Below are 18,403 nucleotides of genomic sequence, written 5' to 3' on the forward strand. Positions count from 1 at the left end.
AAATTATATTGTTTTCATATAATTTACCTTTTGGGAATTTCATTGAATTAAGAGTTTCGTCTAAATAGAGTGAATCTATTAAGATTTACATAATATTTTAGTTTATGAAATAAATATTTAACCTCACTACAATAACATTTCAAAAACACTCATATTTAAGCTTGCGTACATTTTATTTCGTTTTAATGCCTAGTTTTCAATATTAATACATTCGATGTGAAATGCATTTGTTTGGGGCATTAGAAATATTAGTAAATTAAATTTAAATCAGCTTTGCGAAAATTACGTTAAAAAAGAAAGTACATTTTTCTGGTAATCTACTCCTCTACAACTACTCCAATAGCCGAATGAATGCATTCTTCCTTATTGATAAGATGACAAGTCTTATTTACCAATGACATCAATTGATTCACATCGTTCGCCCAGTTATTCAAAATATCCGAGGCGCTCTTTTTAGTGGTGAAGTAAATTATTCCAACAGGGCGATCAATTTTTACTCTTATGGTGTCACTATTCGCTAATTTTGAAAGGTATTCTTCACAGCGGTTTGTTGGCAAGTTGAGCAACTCACTCATGCGTTGGAGGTGAATACGGGAATAGTACATCGCAATAATACGAATATTCTAGTGGAAAATTAATATACAATGTAAAATCTAATTGCGCGATCCGTAAATAACTTACATGCTCTATTAAACGATCCTTTAATTCCGATATACATTTGCGACCATGTTTTGTGCTGTCTGAAAACATTTCATTCTCGGCCAATACACTTCCGAAATCAGAGTTGAATGTGTCGAAATTTATCAGTTCCTTCGACATGAACAAACGCAATATTTCTCTGTAAACATAAAGAAATCATCACTATATATCCCAATTTTTCTTACCAGACACTAACCGATAAGCGGGTATGTTTTCGAGCTTTTTCTTTTTCGATAAATGTGCCATCATATCACTTTGTTCATTGTCATATGGCGCTAATACGCAGTAAAGGACAGCGCAGATAAGCTTCTCTTTTTGTTCCTTTTCCTGTTCGGGAGTCAGTTCTACAGTTGACAATGCGGCCGCTGCAGCAGCTGCTGCTTTTATTTCATCTTCTCGCTTCTTTTTATCCTCCTCGCTTAATTTCTTCTTTTCCTCCTCAGTTAATTGCGGGACTGCTGGTACAGGACGTGCTGGTTCCGCGATTGCCTGGTAGTGACGAGAAGTTTTCAAGAAAGAACCATCGCGGTCCAGCCGGATCATAAGATTGTAGAATTTCAGCTTTAAATCGTGTTGGGCTGGATCATCAAAAAATTTAATGCTTATTTTCTTGGCTATGATTTGCGTGGAAACAAAGTCTTCCTTCAACAAACAAAGCCGCATTTGTTCCAAAATCAATTCAACCTTTTCACGTTTATCCATTGAACCATATGTTTCGACTTGTAATTCTTCCATTACAGAAGCTGCACCAGGAATATCCCCATCAGCTTCTTTGATATCTGCCAGAATTTTCGTTAGTCTTGCACGTTCAATTTCTACGTAAATTTTGCCCTCAGTTACTGAACGCAGAGTATCAATAAGCTTCAATTTTGTGGCTTTGTCAGGCGTTTTATCAACATAAGTGCAGCATTCTTGTATCATTTTTGAGACAGCTTGTTTAAGTTGCGATCGCCGACGAGCCAGTAATGAAACATATTCATTTAAAGCATTCCAGTTTTGAGCTTCAAAACAAATCTGGCATATTGCGACAAGTACACGCGAACAAGAAACCATATCGGCGCCCTGCGGTTATTAGCAATACTATAGATATAAGCCTAAAAATCGCCATACAAAAAGTTTACATACCAGACGAGTTTGTTTCTCAAGTTGCAGTAGCAGCTCGATGGCGCCGTGGAAGGCTTCTGGATTTTTTCTTGCCATATCTTTGGCTAATGGAATTTTCTCATCACATGCAGGTGAATAATCAACCTCCATTTTAGTGATGCGACCGCCTTCGAACAGGTAATTATCCATTTTTTTGCGATTTTTCAACTAAAACAAATGCAGCGAAAGAAACAAGAATACGCAAATGAATATACGAGTCAACTAAAAATGTGATAACTTTACACTTTCGGTTTGAATATTAGAGAACCTAGTATTTTTTTAAGTTACCGTGTGTTATGTATTACGTTTTAATGTGCTTTTTGCCAATTACAATTTATTGAACCAGTTCAACTTAAAGTTTTTGGAAAAATAATGTTAAATGCGGCTACAAATCGACTTCGGATAATTCTGCTTACTAATCAATTAAGTTGGCTGTGATTAAGTATCTAATGTCAACGTCGCTTGAAGTACAACAAATCAAAATATTTGACAAATATTTAGTTTTTTCTGTTCATATTAATAGAATAAATTTAAAGTTTATTATTTCCAGGAATTAAAAATATTTAATATTTTGGATAAATGTGTAAAATTCAAATCAATTCATGCCTAAACAGTCCAGTTTTGGACTATTCTAGTTAGTGACAATCATTTTGCATATGAAACACAGCGCTGTCAGGCATTTGTCAACATTTATTGGCACTGGTTTGTTGCTATTGGCATTTTGCGCCCGAAATTTTGTACCGACATCAAGATTTATGTGTTTTCATTTAATATCTAAATTAGTACATATACAGAAGAATAACTAATATACACTATTAATAACATTAACTGAATTTAGTAGAAGTGCTCGAGCTAGTCGAGAGAGGTGAAGATTTGAAGCTTTTCAAGAAGGAAAAAGTGACACCATATTTTGGAGGGAAGTTTATTGTTGCCGGTATGTCACATATTCACGACTATGAAGAACTCGTGCTGGACGCACTTGAGGTTGTGGAATTTAAATTGAGTAATTATTAAGTTTAAAATAATTTTATAAAATCATAACAATGTTATTTGCCTTGTAGTACGTCGCAAGCAAGATCTAGAAGATGATAGTCTGGTGTTCCACCCGTTGATGGCACATCAAATATTTGGCGAATCGGAGAGCATATTTGGCTATAAAGATTTACGAGTGCGAATCCTATATACTGCCGGACCACTTCACATTTATATCGGTACAGAATATAGCAGTCGAGTAAATGAGATATCAGGAGGAGACATAAAAGCTGATAATGTTGTGCTCACTATTGCCGAAAAGTTACCCGAAGGCTGTTTCTTTATCAATATGGATGAGTTTTTAAAAACACTTGACAAAGCCGATAAATTTCAACCTTTTGGAGAAAAATTATCCGAACACCAAGTAACTGACGCTCAGGGAAAGGAGCGTTTGTTCGAAATATATCACTGTGATTATAAAGTGCAGGCGTTTCTAAAATTTTTCAGTCGTCTACAAACATTTATACTTTGGTTTGTTGATGCTGCATCGTATATTGACATTGATGATACACAGTGGAGTTTTTTTGTATGGTATGTACTAAAGCATAAAGCAGTGTTGTTTTATAATCTTTTTTTTTGTTACACATTAGCTACGAAAAATATAAAAATGATAATGGAGATTACCAGTATGCAACGACGGGTTACACCACTGTTTATGAGTATTATGCATATCCACAACACATACGACCACGCATCAGTCAAGTGCTTGTCCTACCACCATTCCAAAAGCTCGGGATTGGCACAAGCTTCGTAGAGACCATATATAAGCATTATCAATCTCAGAAAAACGTGGTGGATATGACTGTTGAAGATCCATCTGACGACTTTCAGCGTTTACGCAATTTTGTGGACGCACGACTATGTAAGGGTTTGAAAAGTTTCGGAAGAGATGCCATTAAAAAAGGTTTCAATAAGGAAATGATTAGAGAGGCACGGGAAACGTTCAAAGTAAGTTGCTATAATTTAAATAATGCTAATATTATTTATTTTTTATTTTTGTTTCTTATGCGTAGTTGAATCCTCGCCAGTGTCGTCGTGTCTATGAAATACTCCGCCTCTGTTATACAAATTTAAATGATGAAGAGGATTATCGGGCATATCGTTTAGATGTGAAGCGACGTTTAAATGCTGTTCATTATAAGCAGATAAACGACATTAAGAAAATGGAGAAAGCCAATGTGGATACTGAATGGTTGAGAGCACGTCTGCCCACGCCAATGCAACGCATTGAACAGTTAAATGAGGAGTACCAGCAAGTAGAAGGCGCCTATAAACAGATTCTTGAAAAATTACGCAATTAAGCATGCGATTTACAGTACAGTTATTTGTGTTTTATTATCAATGTCGATGTTAACTAGTAATCAGTTAATTGCGTTTTGATTGATTATACAATAAAATTAAATTATTAAAATTAAAACAAAAGCACATTCAAGCATACATTTCATTAGATATTAGTAAATTTATTGATTCGAATATACGTACATTTACCATGTTAATATTAAATTTATAAATTTGTTTATATAAAATGTCTAGTTTATCGACTAGTTGCTTATAAATGGTTATGTAATAATCACTTGTGAATTTTGCGTACGCTCATTTGTTAAAATTTGAATTAGGAAATAGGACAATGTATTGGGTTAGGAATGGTGGGTTTTCGAAATTTTGAGCGAATACAGGTCTTGTTTTTAACTAATGATAAAGGTCAAACATTGAATCGAAAATTAGAAATCCCTATTACAAGTCCATACAATGGTTATGAGCTATGGAAGTTTTTCTAAATTTTAAAGTCATACACTAAATACAGCTCACATATATGTAGTATTAGAGTGTCCGTTATTTGGTGAATTGATTGTGTTTTTTTGCAAACGCCCCCTCTTTTTCAGTTTTTAACTTAAAAATAAGAATCCAACGTAAATAAGCTCTATATTTTAAATTTAAACCGTGCCTAAAACATTTTTCTTTGCCCATGTATACTTGTACATATATCATGCGATTTTTTGATATTTTGCTTTAAGCAAGTAAATTTACAACTTTAGGAAAGTAATATACTAATGCAAATTTTTTCGCTCTAAAAAAAGTTTGTTTTTTTTCATAAAAACATTCCTTTAACAGTTATATGCAGTTAAAGTTATACATCAAATGACCTGAACATTCACACAAGTGATTTACACATTCTGTGTTGCTCATACCACATGGTGTACTATATGAATACAGTTTTTTTGCACTTTTTCAAATTGTATAATATAGTACAATATATTTATTTGCTTTGGAGATAAAAACTTTGTAACATAATATCAAAAAATCTCAAAAAAATTATTTAGACACGATTTTAATTGAAAATAAATAGATCTTTACGTTCGATACTATTTTAGCGCAAAACTGAAACATCAGGTGGCATTTGCGTAGAAAAGAAATTGACTTGTAAATGACGGACACCCTAATGTATGTATTTTCTATCTGCACATTTTTATATTGAGCGCTTTGTTGCTTAGTTTAAATAAATTTCTACAATTTATTGCTTATTATGATTTTAAGATTTCAATGTGATTAATTAATATAATTTAAGAGCAATGTTTTGCTCTGAGCGTCTAGATTAGTTTAACATGAACCATAGACTTCCATCCATTTTTCAAAACGTGCCACATCGTCCAAAGAAACTGATTGTTTCGTACGTTCCATAGCGTCTTTAAAATCCTGTATTGTTATTGGTTGATCTATGTCCTCTCGGCGTATCTCCTTAATTTCCGATGGCGAGCGTCCGATGATTAGACGACGCATCGCCATCATAGCCGCATCACGACAGACATTACTAATATCCGAGCCCGAGTATCCTGTCAACTCGTCGCCGATGAGATTCGTATCTAAATTGGGTGAGAGACGAACATCCTTGAGGCAGAGTTTGAGTAGAGCGGAACGTGTCTCCTCTGCAGGAAATATTAAAACATCAAATTTGTTAATTTAAAACAGATATTTATATTAAAACAATTATAAATTATTTTCAAATGTATATATAAGTTATTAGTGGAGCAAAAACTGATAACGAAAACAAAAACCCAACAGTAAAAACTTTCGTAACTTACAATTCTACTCAAATTATCGCCTGAAGGGACAAATGGAAATATGGAACTTTTTAGTCTAACTAATGATTGTACTAACAACATATTGTAACAAAAATATGATATTTTGCTTACTCCCCCCTGACTTACCATTTGGAAGTGCAATGTAAATCCTTTTCTCGAAACGTCGTCTGAAAGCCTCATCAATATCCCAGGGATGATTAGTTGCCGCCAAAACCATAATGATCTTATCATCCTGCAGAGTTGCATTCAAACCATCCATCTGTATCAACAGCTCTGCCTTAAATCGCCGGCTCGCCTCGTGTTCCGAATCGCTGCCACGTGATGTACACAACGCATCAATTTCGTCAAAGAAAATTGTGCTCGGCGCATAGAAGCGCGCCATCTCGAATAATAGACGCACCAGTTTTTCGCTTTCGCCACGATATTTTGAGGTTAGTGTCGCCGAGGAGACATTAAAGAAAGTCGTGCCACATTCCGTGGCCACAGCCTTGGCTAACATAGTCTTGCCAGTACCTGGTGCGCCCACCATCAATACGCCACGCCATGGTCGTCGTATACCTTTGAAAAAATCGGGCATAATGATCGGCAATACAACCGCTTCTTGTAATATGGCCTTTGCATCATTCAAGCCAGCTACATCACTCCATTTAACACCTGGATTACGCTGTAATATATCCTTTTCCAGTGTGTCTACCAAATGTGACTCATAGCCGATGGGTGAGAATATTTTCGTTTTCGTTTTTGGTGAACACTTCGGCGTATTCTGTGACGTAGAGTTCTCCTCTAGTGATGTAATTTCCTGATCATCCGAATTGGAATTCTCATCGATTGAATTCTTCTTCGGTTTATCCTTGAGTTTAATTTGTGTGGTAAGTTTGCGTGCTCGAATACGTTCCACACTGCGACTCTTGCGCGTAGCCGCTATAGTCGACGTCTTAATGCTGCGCGAACTGCGCCCTTTATCAGTGCTGGTGCTCAGGCTACCGCCCACATTATGTGCGCTACCGTGATGGCTCAAATTGATCGAAGGCAGTGTCGGCTGTAGTTCGGGATCGCGGGATCGACGTAACGATGAAATCCAACGGTTATCATTATGATTTGGGAATTGTATGTGTGTATTATTACCACCAACGCCGCTGCTGTTAGTGCCACCGTTGACATTCTGATAAAGTGGATTTGTGGCGCCGACTGTTGGTGGCAAATTTGTATTGGGGCGTGGCTGTGGGGGTACTTCTGGAAGAAATGTATAGATAATAAAACTAATCTGCAACAGTTATATCGAATTTTTTCTACACACCTTGTGTTGGTATGCGCGTTTTTCGTAGACCTCCTGCCGCAATACCGCTGCCAGCGCCAAAGGTAGTCGCGTTGCTGGGCGAAAGACCAGTCAAAGTGGTTGTGCGTGTGGTTTCGGTTTTCTTGTTGTTCCCAGTTCGTGATGGCCGATGAGTGGTTGTGATCTTTGTGAATGCGAATGGTGGATATTGATCTAGTATTAATGAGTCCATCATGCGTGCCACATGCGAGAGTCCCGTCGGCGGTGTTGTGGAGGTACTGTAAGGAAGATATTCAAGGTAAAGTTAACAACTTTTGAATAGTAGAAGAGTGCTGTTCAATTCAGAACTTTTCGAGAAATGTAGTGAATTTATAAACAAATTCATACAACAACATACCCCAATTTAAATAATGCTTAAGTTTGTATTGGTAGAAGTACGTACGAGTATAAGAGCTACATAGCAGAAGCTAAACCAGTTTTTTTTTACAAAGTTACATTAATATTTGTAGAAGAGTCTCTCTCTGGTATGCTCTAAAGACCGTGTTGGTTCTTTCATCATCAATTGTGGCACTATGATTATGATTGATTGCTAACGGAATTCAGTTTGAAAGCCTTCGAGAGAATATTTGAATTTATTACAAAATAAACTCTTCTACCGTTGATTGTAGCGGATTATATTTATTGCTTGCTCCCAGTTTTTTCGCTCGCATGAAGAAGAGCATTCTAACTAGTTAAAGCACGGTTTCGTTATTTTGTCAACTTGGCAATCTTCTTAAGTTTGCTCAGCTTCTCTGTCTCGTTAAAATTAATGTTTATCATTCAAAACAAACAAATTATTCTCAAAACTGAACGATTTTTACTTTTGCGTTAAAAACTCGTTGCAAAAATAACGCCCATTAGAATGTATAGTATGTGTGTGAAATATATACCAACATATGTACATGTCCTTTCAAATAATCACATACATATGAATGTATATGTATTTATATATGTTATCATTTTATTAACAGTAAGGTCAAGTATAATGCCGTTTTAACACACGCCCAATATAGCTGATATATATCTGCACGCAAACAATTCCTGAAATTGTATGTGCTTAAAGAGATACTATACTATATGTATAGACCTAGAGATGTATACCATATAACATAATAAATATGAAAATTAATAATTACAATAAATATGTATGTATGTATAAAAATGCATTGTGTGAGTAAGCAACAACAAAGTAACGACGACTCGCCAACCATCAACTGACTTAGACCTTAGGGACTGGTTGGATTGGTTAGCATGGTCTAGACAGTAGACACGGTGTGGTCGGCATAGCGTTATTATTAGCTGACAATGTACATATGTATGTATATGAGCAAGAAAAAAAGTTAATAAAAAAACGAATAAAAAATAAAAATAATGTCGAAGGCATGCAAGAGCTTCCGTTGGTGCTGATCGAGCTGAATAACGGTACATATCGTACATATAAAACATATATTTCATACTTGTATTCTATCGAATAAGTGACCGGGTACATACAATTATATATACAGTTACATATATATACTTAATGCAAATGTAGTTGTAAAAATAGCCTCAGCATTTTAAAAAACATAAGGCGAGTATCGTTGTTGATTTGACAATAGAAATGTGCATAAATATACTATAACATACTTATATACACGCTCGTGAACACTATGTAAACTTATGCAGTTATTTTTAAAGGCAAGCATGACGTCTCTTTTTTTTGCCGGTTGAGAACGTGTTGCGTTTAATACCAAACAATTTATTTTTCTATCTGCTTATGAGTACACACACATACACATATGTATATATATGAATATATAAGCACTCTTTCCTGTGTGTGTTTATGTCCCTATAAATATATGCTTTTAAATTGCGTCGAGTTCAATAAACTTTGTTAAGAATTGCCAGGTTATTGAGCTTTCAGCTGAGCCTTTTATTACTCTAAACTTTATTGTTACTGTGCTGGATTTGACTTGTGTATATTGGACAAAGGCTTGACACGAACATGTCAAGTATTAATTGAAGAGGTGACGTAACAGCAATCGAGGCAACATTAGTGCGCAATTTTCCTTTTTGTTAGGCTTATTCAGTACTGACCAGCTTGGTATCGTTAGACGAGTACGAGAAATCTTATTCGAATCAGGAAACTTGTAATCAATGCATCACTTTAATTTTCTCTCAGTGAGTCCCATAAAGCTCACGCTAATTTAATAAGGTTTTATTAAGGGTATTAATTTATGGCTTGGTGGTGATTGAAGCACATTTTTTTGGCTAATATTTTTGCTGGGTTAGATTATAATCTGTGAATAATTAACGAAGAATAACACAAAAAAAATTCTCAATTTTTGTGTTTACTTTCAAAACTGTATTTGTTTTATTTATGATTCGTTTGGAAAAGTATTTTTTTTTTGATCTGAGGTTAGAAATTGTAAAGAGAAAACACGTTGTACTCTTGGCGTAGGCATAGATAATTCGTTCTGAGAGGCATATTACTACCGGCGTGAACTTTGTATCTTCTAGCAAAGCAATGATTGAGACCAATCTATTTGCCAATAAACGCAATTTTCCGTTTTGTTTTGGTTTTTATTTCGATTTGAGTACTAACTATGTATAACTTTCTAGAGTAATTTTTATATGAATCTTTTCAGTATGAAGTTGTTTGTTTGCTTTTGAGTTGCTAATTTATTATTTAGTTTTTTTTATATAATGTAGATTACAATCTCGCCTTTGTATATTTCAATATAAAAAAAGAATTCTCTTTTTACTCTTTATTTACTAATTTTATGCAATAAAACCCATTTTCTTCTAAACTATGAACCAACTCAGCAAATATTAGACTTACAATTTTTGACATCTGTCGTTTCGTGTGCAACATATCAGCCATCGCGCTATTTGTTTACTAGAGATTAGGCAGTAAAATGCTTACTACACTCATTGTTTTTCTCTTAAGCACAATTAAAGACATACCTACCTACATCTATAATTACATACATACGAGTATATGTAAGTATGCGTGTTTATCCGTAATCGCAAATCATGAGTTGTAACTTTTGTTCTATGACTTCCTAGCATTTCCTTTCATAAAATAAGTAAATGCATCATGCAAATGCCTAAGCTTACTGTTAGAACTATGTTTTAAACACAGGGTGCTACATATGCATAGAATATGAGTTATTGACTTGTAAGTTAATCTTCTATGCTGATTCGTTTGACATGAATTTCTGTTTTTTTTCCTTTCCTTAAGGGAGAGTGCAAGTGAGTGCTCGAAATGATTGCTTTGTCGCATTGCCTTTTTGGTATTTCCGTTTTGGGCAATTTCCATTGCTTAGTATTTATTAAGGAATTTGGGTTAATGACTATTTTCAAACCACTGAGACCGGTACTGCTATGCCTATTGTATTCTGCAAAAGTGGTACGAGTCTTACAAGCAATTATTTGTTTTATGCTTATCAAAACTAAAGCTCCACAATTGCTAACGCTGCCATTTTTTAATACAGAATTTTACGATACAGCAATCTGCATGCATTGTATTGAATACAATTTATATATGTATGTATAGGTATAATTTTTATTTATCTCATATCTATTTCTCTTAATCTATTAACATAAATATACTTGTATACTCTCTAATATATAAAAAACAATTGTACTCCAATGCTAAATGCTGCTTTATGATTTTCCTTCTTGTTATCTATTTTCATTGTCTGAATTATCTCTTGTATGTATTTGTAATAATTTGTATGCACTCCTCCTTCAACAAATGCGGGCGGCATTGAACACTGAGCACAATATTGCTTATACGCCATGTATTTTATGTTGCTGACAGGGCGTATGAGTAATGTGGTATGAAGATTTGAAATAATGCATTTATGTTGGTTTTCTAAAAAGCACGTAACTCAAATTTAGTGGCTTTGAACTAATTACAAAAAAAAAAATTTTATGTAAAAAAGTAAGAACTAAAATTAAAATGTTCAATTCTACATTTATAGGGCACAACTTAATTGCTTCGATTGTTGCGTGATTAATGAAAACATAAAATAATGTTTAAATGAATTTTTTGTTAAGATAATTTTATTATGTAACATATTTACATAAATCCAGCATTAAATTCGATTTGAAAAAGCCACATTGTGTGTACCATGAAATGGAAAGCTGAGAACAATTGTAGAGTAGTAGATTAAGTTTTTATATTTGGATATCTCGATGCTATTACGGTTTTTAACATACCAAAATATTAGGGCTAGGTTAAATAGAGCAATAACAGTAATATTGTAGATCTAAGTATAATCCTTCCATCCTAGTGATAATATCATTCGATAAAACTTTACAGGGGCTCATAAAAAATATACATATTCTGATGATGTGGACCATTAATATTTAAGTTTTAAGAGCCAAATTACGGGAATAAGTTGCTCTTTGACATTGACTTTTGTTTGTATTTTTGCAAGAATCGCATATAGAACCTCGAATTTTCATTAATACCTACAGTAATAAATTGAATCTACGAGAAAGAGATGTTGTACACCTCTACTAACACTCAAATACTAAACAAAATGATTTTCAAGCTCAAATCTCTTTCAACTATCTCTGTTAGCATATATGGATCGTAATAATAACCTCTTTAAAAATATTTTACTTGAAATAATTGATTTTATGGTGAATTCCATGGTTCATGTGAAGCGATAAGCGATAGCACTGCTTGTTTGATTGAATTTTTCCATTCAAGTGGAAATAAAACCACAATGGGAAGACTGATATTGATATTATCATATTTTTTGCTGCATTGAGAAGTACATACTTAAATCGACAGCGCATATGTAGGTGTAGGAAGTAGAGTAAATGCGAATTATTCGAAAATTGACACGAGAAAATCTATAAATTATTCGGGTAATATATACTTCCAAGCACTTTTTGACGGAAGCGCCTGCAAATTTGTCAAATCCTGTATTTACACAATAACTCAATAAATGGAAGAAAAAAATTGTCTAACCATCAAATTAATTTAATGATCGTTAATATTTCTGCGTTAGAACTTATGATTTTTATTTCAATTACCCAATGACCTCTTGAAAATAAGCACTCATTGCTATTGTAAATGTTATCGCAGTAAAAGTTTTCCACTTGAGTGACAAGGCTGCGAACAACCTGACACCGTGAGCTCTGTGGCCTGGCATTATAGAAGTTATAGATTAATAATCAGCAATTTCAAATGCATCTGACCATGTCAATCACTTGAATGTTAAGGAAGCTGTATAAACGTCAAATAAAATTTATGCACAAATAAAGACTAGCAACAATGAATGGTGGAAATGCCAATGGAAATGGCTCAACTTTTCACATTTACATACATTTGATCGAATTGTGATGGATATAGCAGGCAAGTATAGAATTTCCCACGACCACGTGAAGGGCACACTTCAAGAACGTAGTTATAGTTGGCCATTATACTTGAGTTTGCGGTTACGTACGACTTTTCTTTTGTTCTTTTAATGTATTTCTGTTTTATGGGACTTGCTGCATTGTTGGAATATTTATAAATGCTTATAAATAAAAAGGAATTACCAATCATGTAGATCCCATAATGAATGATAGGGTGTATGACGGAATGTGGACACGATGGGCACGGCGACTTCATACTCCACATGTATATCATTGGTGGGCGTTGGGCGTTCGAGCGACGGATTCGAATTGCAAACGGAACGTTTCCGTAGAAAAGTATGATGTAGAGGCGCGCTTGGGGGCGGCGCTGCGGCTGGTGGTGGTGTTATTGTTAGACCACCTTCACCGATGTTGCCATTATATTGCGTTGCATTTGCATTGGTTATGGCGGAGGCAATGGTTCCCTCGCCAAGCGGCTGCTCCAATGCCATGCCCAGCCAATTATGAGCGTTCATATTAAACATACTGTGTATTTAGAAAATTTTATTAAAAAAATTTTTTTTTTTTACTTTTTTTACTTTTTCTTAGTGACTTGTACTTTAAAAATAAATTAATTGTTGATTTTCTTTAGGAAATAACTTCCATCATTTTGCACTACAAACGTTGTGACATTCTGTTGTGGTGCGTAACGGTTGTTAACGTTGGTACGCGCGAGCTCTACAACAAATACTTGACCATTTGCCGCGAATGCTAAACACTAACTGACCAACTGTGCGCCCGAGGCAGCGGTCATTGGCGGCGTCGCGCCAACAATGGTCATTTGCACAATAGAAATGCCGGAGTAACGGTTGTGGAGGAGATGGCGTTGCGTCGCACCGTGTTGGGCCACAACAAAAAAGCCGCTGCCATTAACTGCACAAGCAGTCGAAAAAAAAGTATAAATACAAATATACACACAACAAACATACATGTTCGAGTATGTATGGTGTTAGTGCACTTGCTTTGAAGGATCTCCATTAATATTCTACATACAAAATTACCACCCTTTAAGTACTTGCATGCGTTTACATTTAGTGGCAGCACTGGCATGTTAGTATGCTTATACACACATGCGCAAAAATACATACACATGGATACATTGAAGCCGTTGACCACTTGTTTATTGCTTTTATTGCGTTTACTCGTACAACAACACACACACACACAGCTGGTTATGCCAAAACAACTCGTTTGTTTCTTTAATTTGTATTGAGGTTAAAGGAAGTGACATTTGTGCTGCTTTTGTTTTGTTGTTGTTTCTATTTCAATCTGTGTTATGTTTTACTATGCTTGAGTATCTGCAAAATGCTTTTTTTGCTGTTGCGTTATTGTATGCTTCTATAAAATCGGAAGTACTAATATTCCTTGAGCCAATGCCAGTCGTTTAGATTCGTTTTGACTAAAAGTTTCGACTTTTGTTGTGGCTAATTATTGTTGTGGATTATAGATCGATAGTTGTTGTATTTGTTGTCGTACGCATGGCTGCAATACTAATGAATTTTTCTACCATATTCTTGCAATATCAAAAAATCATTTATGTATACTTTATGGAATTACAGTAAAAACACCTTAATTTGAATTAAATGCGAAATATTAATTTTAAAATATATACCAATCTAACTTTTTCTTAAAACGAAAAATGTGTATTTCTAATTTTCGACATTCCATATTCACACGGAGAGAGTTAAAGCTGTAAGCCTTCGCTTTATAGGGTAAAATAATCTCAATTAATATCGCACACTTCAGTGTGGTTTCGTGCGCATTTTATTAAAATTAAAAGGGAATATCCGATTCTCTCAAAAAATTCATAAAACTTTCAGAACCTTCCTAAAAATTATACGTGCATCCATTTGTAAAACAATATCCAGATACCAACCGAAATATGAGTGGAGCAGATCGGTCTTTAAATGCCATCCTGTCAGAAATTCTGGTATTTAGGCACTACTCCAATAGTATCTTTAATTGCAGACCTGTCCCCGATCTTGTTTTGCAAAATGCAATCAGGAGAGTTTCTGATTCATCATGAAGTGCAGGAATTAACCTAATTTTTTTTGCTCTCTTAGATGCCCTATTAACGCCATCGCGAATGTTATTGGTCTCTATCAAGCTAGCGAAATTTAGTCTACATATATTCTTCCATAAGCTATATATTTGACTCTTTCATCTCCGTTGGCTGAGTGGTCGAACTGTTTGAGCGACGCGCATTTTGATATTAACTGACAAATGGAGAGTCTCTCAAGATTTAGTTCGGCTCAGATTGGTGTAGGAAAACACTTTGCCATAAGTGATCATTTTGCCTCAGCCGGGATTTTGCATCAATATCGTCGTGGCTTACCATCAATATCGTAAAAATTTTACTTTTGCTTTGTTTTGGTTTTCAAATACTTAACGCTCCAACCTCGCATTTTTTTAACTATACCGTTAATTGCGCTTTCGCACGTAACAATTTAATAGGAATAACATGAAAATGCGAACGTCCGACTAGCCAAAGTGACGTCTTTCATGAAGTTAATATTTTCCACAAACATTTGTTGGTGACTAGCAAATTCTTTGCTCTTCTAAACTCAATTTAAATATACCTATGTACATATTTGTGTATGTGCCAGGAATGTTCGAAAACTATGTGAGAATTCGTTCATAACTACCGACTAAAGTGCGCTAAACTTTATGGCACTACGGCAACAAGAGTATGCGACTAAACTAAATGTGAAAAGTAGCGAACTCTATATTTCTAATAAATAGCATAGGTCTATGCACGTGTGTGGGTGTGTGGATTTGGTTGGTTTGTGTGATTTGCGATTTTCATCAAAAATATTTCAGGTTAAATGTGTGCTTATTTGCGGTCAATTGCAGCAATTGGGGTAGAAATCCATAAATTTACATGTATATTGTATAAATATAATATATACCAGTTACGGTTTAAAACTCTACTAGCATACGTTTGCTTGTCGAGTTTCTAATTGATTTAGATGAGCCTTAGCGGCTTATGAACCTTTATACATAGAAGTTTCAGAGTTTCGAATTTCACTCTGAGGTTAGAGCAATTTTTGAATAAATGATCCTTTAGCAGTCATTTCGAGATTTTTAACATGTAGAAAATGATAAGCGGCACCTAAACCGGTAGTTCGACCTTATTTGGATTTATTTTACAAGCGACACATTTCTTTCAGAATCAACCTTTTAGCCTTGCTATTCAAAGCAAAAGCCACAATAAGTTTCCTTCTATTTGTGGTCATAATAAACTGGGTCTTTACTCGTATACCCAAGTTTACTACAAGTAATATATCAAAATTTTATTAAAATCAAGATAAACTTTCGCCCCGTTACATTTATCTCGTTCCAAGTATTAAAGATCAAAAGATAAAGAGATCGAGTGAGTCCGACCAAAATTCTCTATGACGAAATACAAACACACAAAATCCTAACTATCACTGATCGGAAATTAAGAAAACTATAGAAGGGAAATATTGATTCGATAGGTTAACATTTGGGCTTTCAGTAGAGTTCTGAAGTAACATTTTTGTAACGGAAAATAAAAAACGAATACTTGAACCCCCGATATATTATTATTATTATAGCTAAATTAGACCTTTTTCAACGCTTTGTAACTAATTTTCATTTTCATTCATTTCATATACGTTTTAAAGGACGCTCACGCCTTTAGAGTTCTTCAAGTACATTTTTCTCTTTTTCTGTCATAAGTCTAAGTAAAAAATAAGATTTCGACTTTTTGCTCTAGTTTGAAGGTCCTTAAAAGCAAATATAACTATTGCGTAACATACTTGTTGATGTCAGAGGTATGAAAGTTAAATACTAGTGCTCATTTCGGAAACTTTTGAAAAATATTAATAAATGAAACTGAACACTCCTTTGCTTGCTTGTAGGCTTACATACAAACTATATTTGTGTATATAAACAACTCAAGCGTCATTCGCTCAGGGATTTCATAATGGCATACTATAACAATAATTGCTTGCACTGGGGGCTCTGCAGCCGGCAAGAGGACATCAAGCTGTTATGTATGGCCTTCGGTATGTTGATAGAAGGAAAAAAATGTTGATGATGCCGAGATGTTGAATGTGTCGGAGAAAAAATCAATTTCTTGCAACGCATACAGATGCGCAGATATGCACATACATACATATATACATAAATATTTAAATATCTCTACATACATTTGTATGTATTGTATATGTGTATATGTAGATGTATGGATATGTCTTTTATTAGAAAGTCGATATTATAGTCACTTATCACTTTTCCAATTATTGGCACTCACCCAGGCAGCAACGGCAGATAGGATGTGGTGGAATCTAAGGTGCGAATGGCAGTATTGCCGCGCAGCACCAGCTTTTCGCGTGTGATGCGTCGATATGTTTCCTCACCACGCTGCTTCGAAGACATTTTCGCTTAGTATTTCTTAGTATATGTTTTTTGAAACAATTATATTTCTTTCATGTTATATGCAATCCTCTAAAAAATTCTATTTACAGCATATTTTCGGTTACATTCGTTAGTCGGAAATATCATGCACTTTTTCATAGTTATTATATTATTATATTATTATGCACACACATCAAATTTAAATTAAAAGATAGATTTTTAATCTAATTTTATTTAAATTTTTTGCATTCTTTGTTCGGAGCTGCGCTTACATATGTCCTATGACCCTCGATTCTGCAGCAATACTGGTGTAGTTTTGAATTTTCACCACAAGTCAAACAGCGAAATGGCCAATATACTTACATATGCACTTATGTACATACATAACTATCTGTCTCTACATTTGGGCTGTTAGCCAAACAGTCAGCGCTGTTGGGTACGCTTCGTTGGCGGATGCTGCACGACGAAGGCGAATTGGTTGCCGGCAGCGCGAAGAAAAACAATATATACTATCTACTTATGCAAAAGCTATGTAATCAAATGCCGCAACAACAACAATAAACACTTTTTGTATTGCTTATGCGCAGGCTTTGTCTGGACTTAAGGATAATTTACACTGAGTTTTTGTATAGCGAGTTTAAAACAGCTGTTTATAATAAATAATAGAAATAATAATAAAATTTTCCTTTTTTGTTGATTTAACAATTATGTAAATATATATTGTATAAATATGTAGGAAAAATTATATATACGATATATTTATTTTTCGTTTTGCACTTTGAGCTGTTGCACTGCAGCACGTGCCGATGGCGACTAATGCAGTCTAACGCGCTTCAAGGATTTTTTACTGACCAAACAATGAAAAATCCATTTCTCTATATATATGTATGCATATATGCATATAAAGACTAGTACTAGTTCTAGTATATATATATTATACTGCTTTAATTGTTTGGGGTTGCAAAATATCCGAAAGTTTGTCAGTCTGTTTATTGTTTTGTTTTCCTTTTGCCTGACCACTGCTCACTGGTCAGTTAACGGTATAGTGTGACAGCAGCAATGTAGGGGAGTAGAGCGTTGGAGCAAAATTGGTGGTCTCATTCATCAGACTGGCGCATTATGTCACTTTGAAAGTGTTGTTGCATGTTTTGATAAAGTTCTGTACAACAACAAAGCGTTAAGCAATGCATACAGTGTGTAGCGTAACTTTTCTTCCAATGTACGGTACATAGGAAGGTGATTTTTATTGACCAAAATTTCAGTATATTTTTCAACTCATTTGATTTCAAATACTAATCCAATATGATTCCAGGTTTGAGTTGAAAATTTGATATGGGTTTTAGTCTCTGATCAG

The 18,403-nt window shown here is 34.6% G+C and overlaps 3 protein-coding genes across 6 annotated transcripts; 1 reads left to right on the forward strand and 2 right to left on the reverse strand.

Annotated features, from left to right (window-relative positions):
• Positions 1-154: 154 nt before the first annotated feature.
• Positions 155-2,301, reverse strand: Rpn5 (regulatory particle non-ATPase 5). 2 transcript variants are annotated; one of them, XM_014247990.3, is made up of 5 exons: positions 2,148-2,301; positions 1,825-2,010; positions 896-1,761; positions 682-838; positions 155-623 (listed from the first exon to the last, which is right to left on the reverse strand). In XM_014247990.3, exons 2-5 carry the CDS (start codon positions 1,990-1,992, stop codon positions 318-320), a joined length of 1,497 nt encoding a protein of 498 aa, XP_014103465.2. In that variant the 5' UTR covers positions 1,993-2,010; positions 2,148-2,301; the 3' UTR covers positions 155-317. The 2 variants fall into 2 exon arrangements, with proteins under 2 accessions (XP_014103465.2, XP_014103464.2); XM_014247989.3 differs by having other exon boundaries at positions 2,131-2,288.
• Positions 2,302-2,371: 70 nt separating this feature from the next.
• Hat1 (histone acetyltransferase 1) lies at positions 2,372-4,296 on the forward strand. Its single transcript, XM_014247870.3, has 4 exons — positions 2,372-2,845; positions 2,904-3,405; positions 3,465-3,822; positions 3,888-4,296. Exons 1-4 carry the CDS (start codon positions 2,779-2,781, stop codon positions 4,173-4,175), a joined length of 1,215 nt encoding a protein of 404 aa, XP_014103345.2. The 5' UTR covers positions 2,372-2,778; the 3' UTR covers positions 4,176-4,296.
• Positions 4,297-4,301: 5 nt separating this feature from the next.
• On the reverse strand, positions 4,302-17,697 carry kat-60L1 (katanin p60-like 1). Of its 3 annotated transcripts, none has more exons than XM_014247894.3 (4): positions 16,946-17,697; positions 7,252-7,508; positions 6,081-7,187; positions 4,302-5,798 (listed from the first exon to the last, which is right to left on the reverse strand). In XM_014247894.3, the coding sequence occupies exons 1-4, from the start codon at positions 17,068-17,070 to the stop codon at positions 5,473-5,475; spliced, it is 1,815 nt and encodes a 604-aa protein (XP_014103369.3). In that variant the 5' UTR covers positions 17,071-17,697; the 3' UTR covers positions 4,302-5,472. The 3 variants fall into 3 exon arrangements, with proteins under 3 accessions (XP_014103369.3, XP_036233808.2, XP_036233809.2); XM_036377915.2 differs by lacking the exon at positions 16,946-17,697 and adding an exon at positions 12,811-13,184; XM_036377916.2 differs by lacking the exon at positions 16,946-17,697 and adding an exon at positions 12,811-13,157 and having other exon boundaries at positions 6,081-7,184.
• Between the last annotated feature and the right edge of the window lie 706 nt (positions 17,698-18,403).

This window comes from Bactrocera oleae, chromosome 2 (assembly GCF_042242935.1).
Source record: "Bactrocera oleae isolate idBacOlea1 chromosome 2, idBacOlea1, whole genome shotgun sequence".
NCBI classification, from domain to species: Eukaryota; Metazoa; Arthropoda; class Insecta; order Diptera; family Tephritidae; genus Bactrocera; species Bactrocera oleae.

What these genes read in the sequence shown, in the direction of transcription:
- Rpn5 (XM_014247990.3), bottom strand. Translation starts at nt 1,992, where the DNA reads ATGGATAATTACCTGTTCGAAGGCGGTCGCATCACTAAAATGGAGGTT. An exon ending in TTGAGAAACAAACTCGTCTG is followed by an intron (nt 1,762 to 1,824) that starts GTATGTAAACTT and finishes TAATAACCGCAG; the next exon opens with GGCGCCGATATGGTTTCTTG. An exon ending in GAAAACATACCCGCTTATCG is followed by an intron (nt 839 to 895) that starts GTTAGTGTCTGG and finishes TTATGTTTACAG; the next exon opens with AGAAATATTGCGTTTGTTCA.
- Hat1 (XM_014247870.3), top strand. Translation starts at nt 2,779, where the DNA reads ATGTCACATATTCACGACTATGAAGAACTCGTGCTGGACGCACTTGAG. An exon ending in GGTTGTGGAATTTAAATTGA is followed by an intron (nt 2,846 to 2,903) that starts GTAATTATTAAG and finishes TTTGCCTTGTAG; the next exon opens with TACGTCGCAAGCAAGATCTA. An exon ending in AGGCACGGGAAACGTTCAAA is followed by an intron (nt 3,823 to 3,887) that starts GTAAGTTGCTAT and finishes TCTTATGCGTAG; the next exon opens with TTGAATCCTCGCCAGTGTCG.
- kat-60L1 (XM_036377915.2), bottom strand. Translation starts at nt 13,151, where the DNA reads ATGTTTAATATGAACGCTCATAATTGGCTGGGCATGGCATTGGAGCAG. An exon ending in TTATGGGATCTACATGATTG is followed by an intron (nt 7,509 to 12,810) that starts GTAATTCCTTTT and finishes TCTTCCTTACAG; the next exon opens with TACCTCCACAACACCGCCGA. An exon ending in AACGCGCATACCAACACAAG is followed by an intron (nt 7,188 to 7,251) that starts GTGTGTAGAAAA and finishes CATTTCTTCCAG; the next exon opens with AAGTACCCCCACAGCCACGC.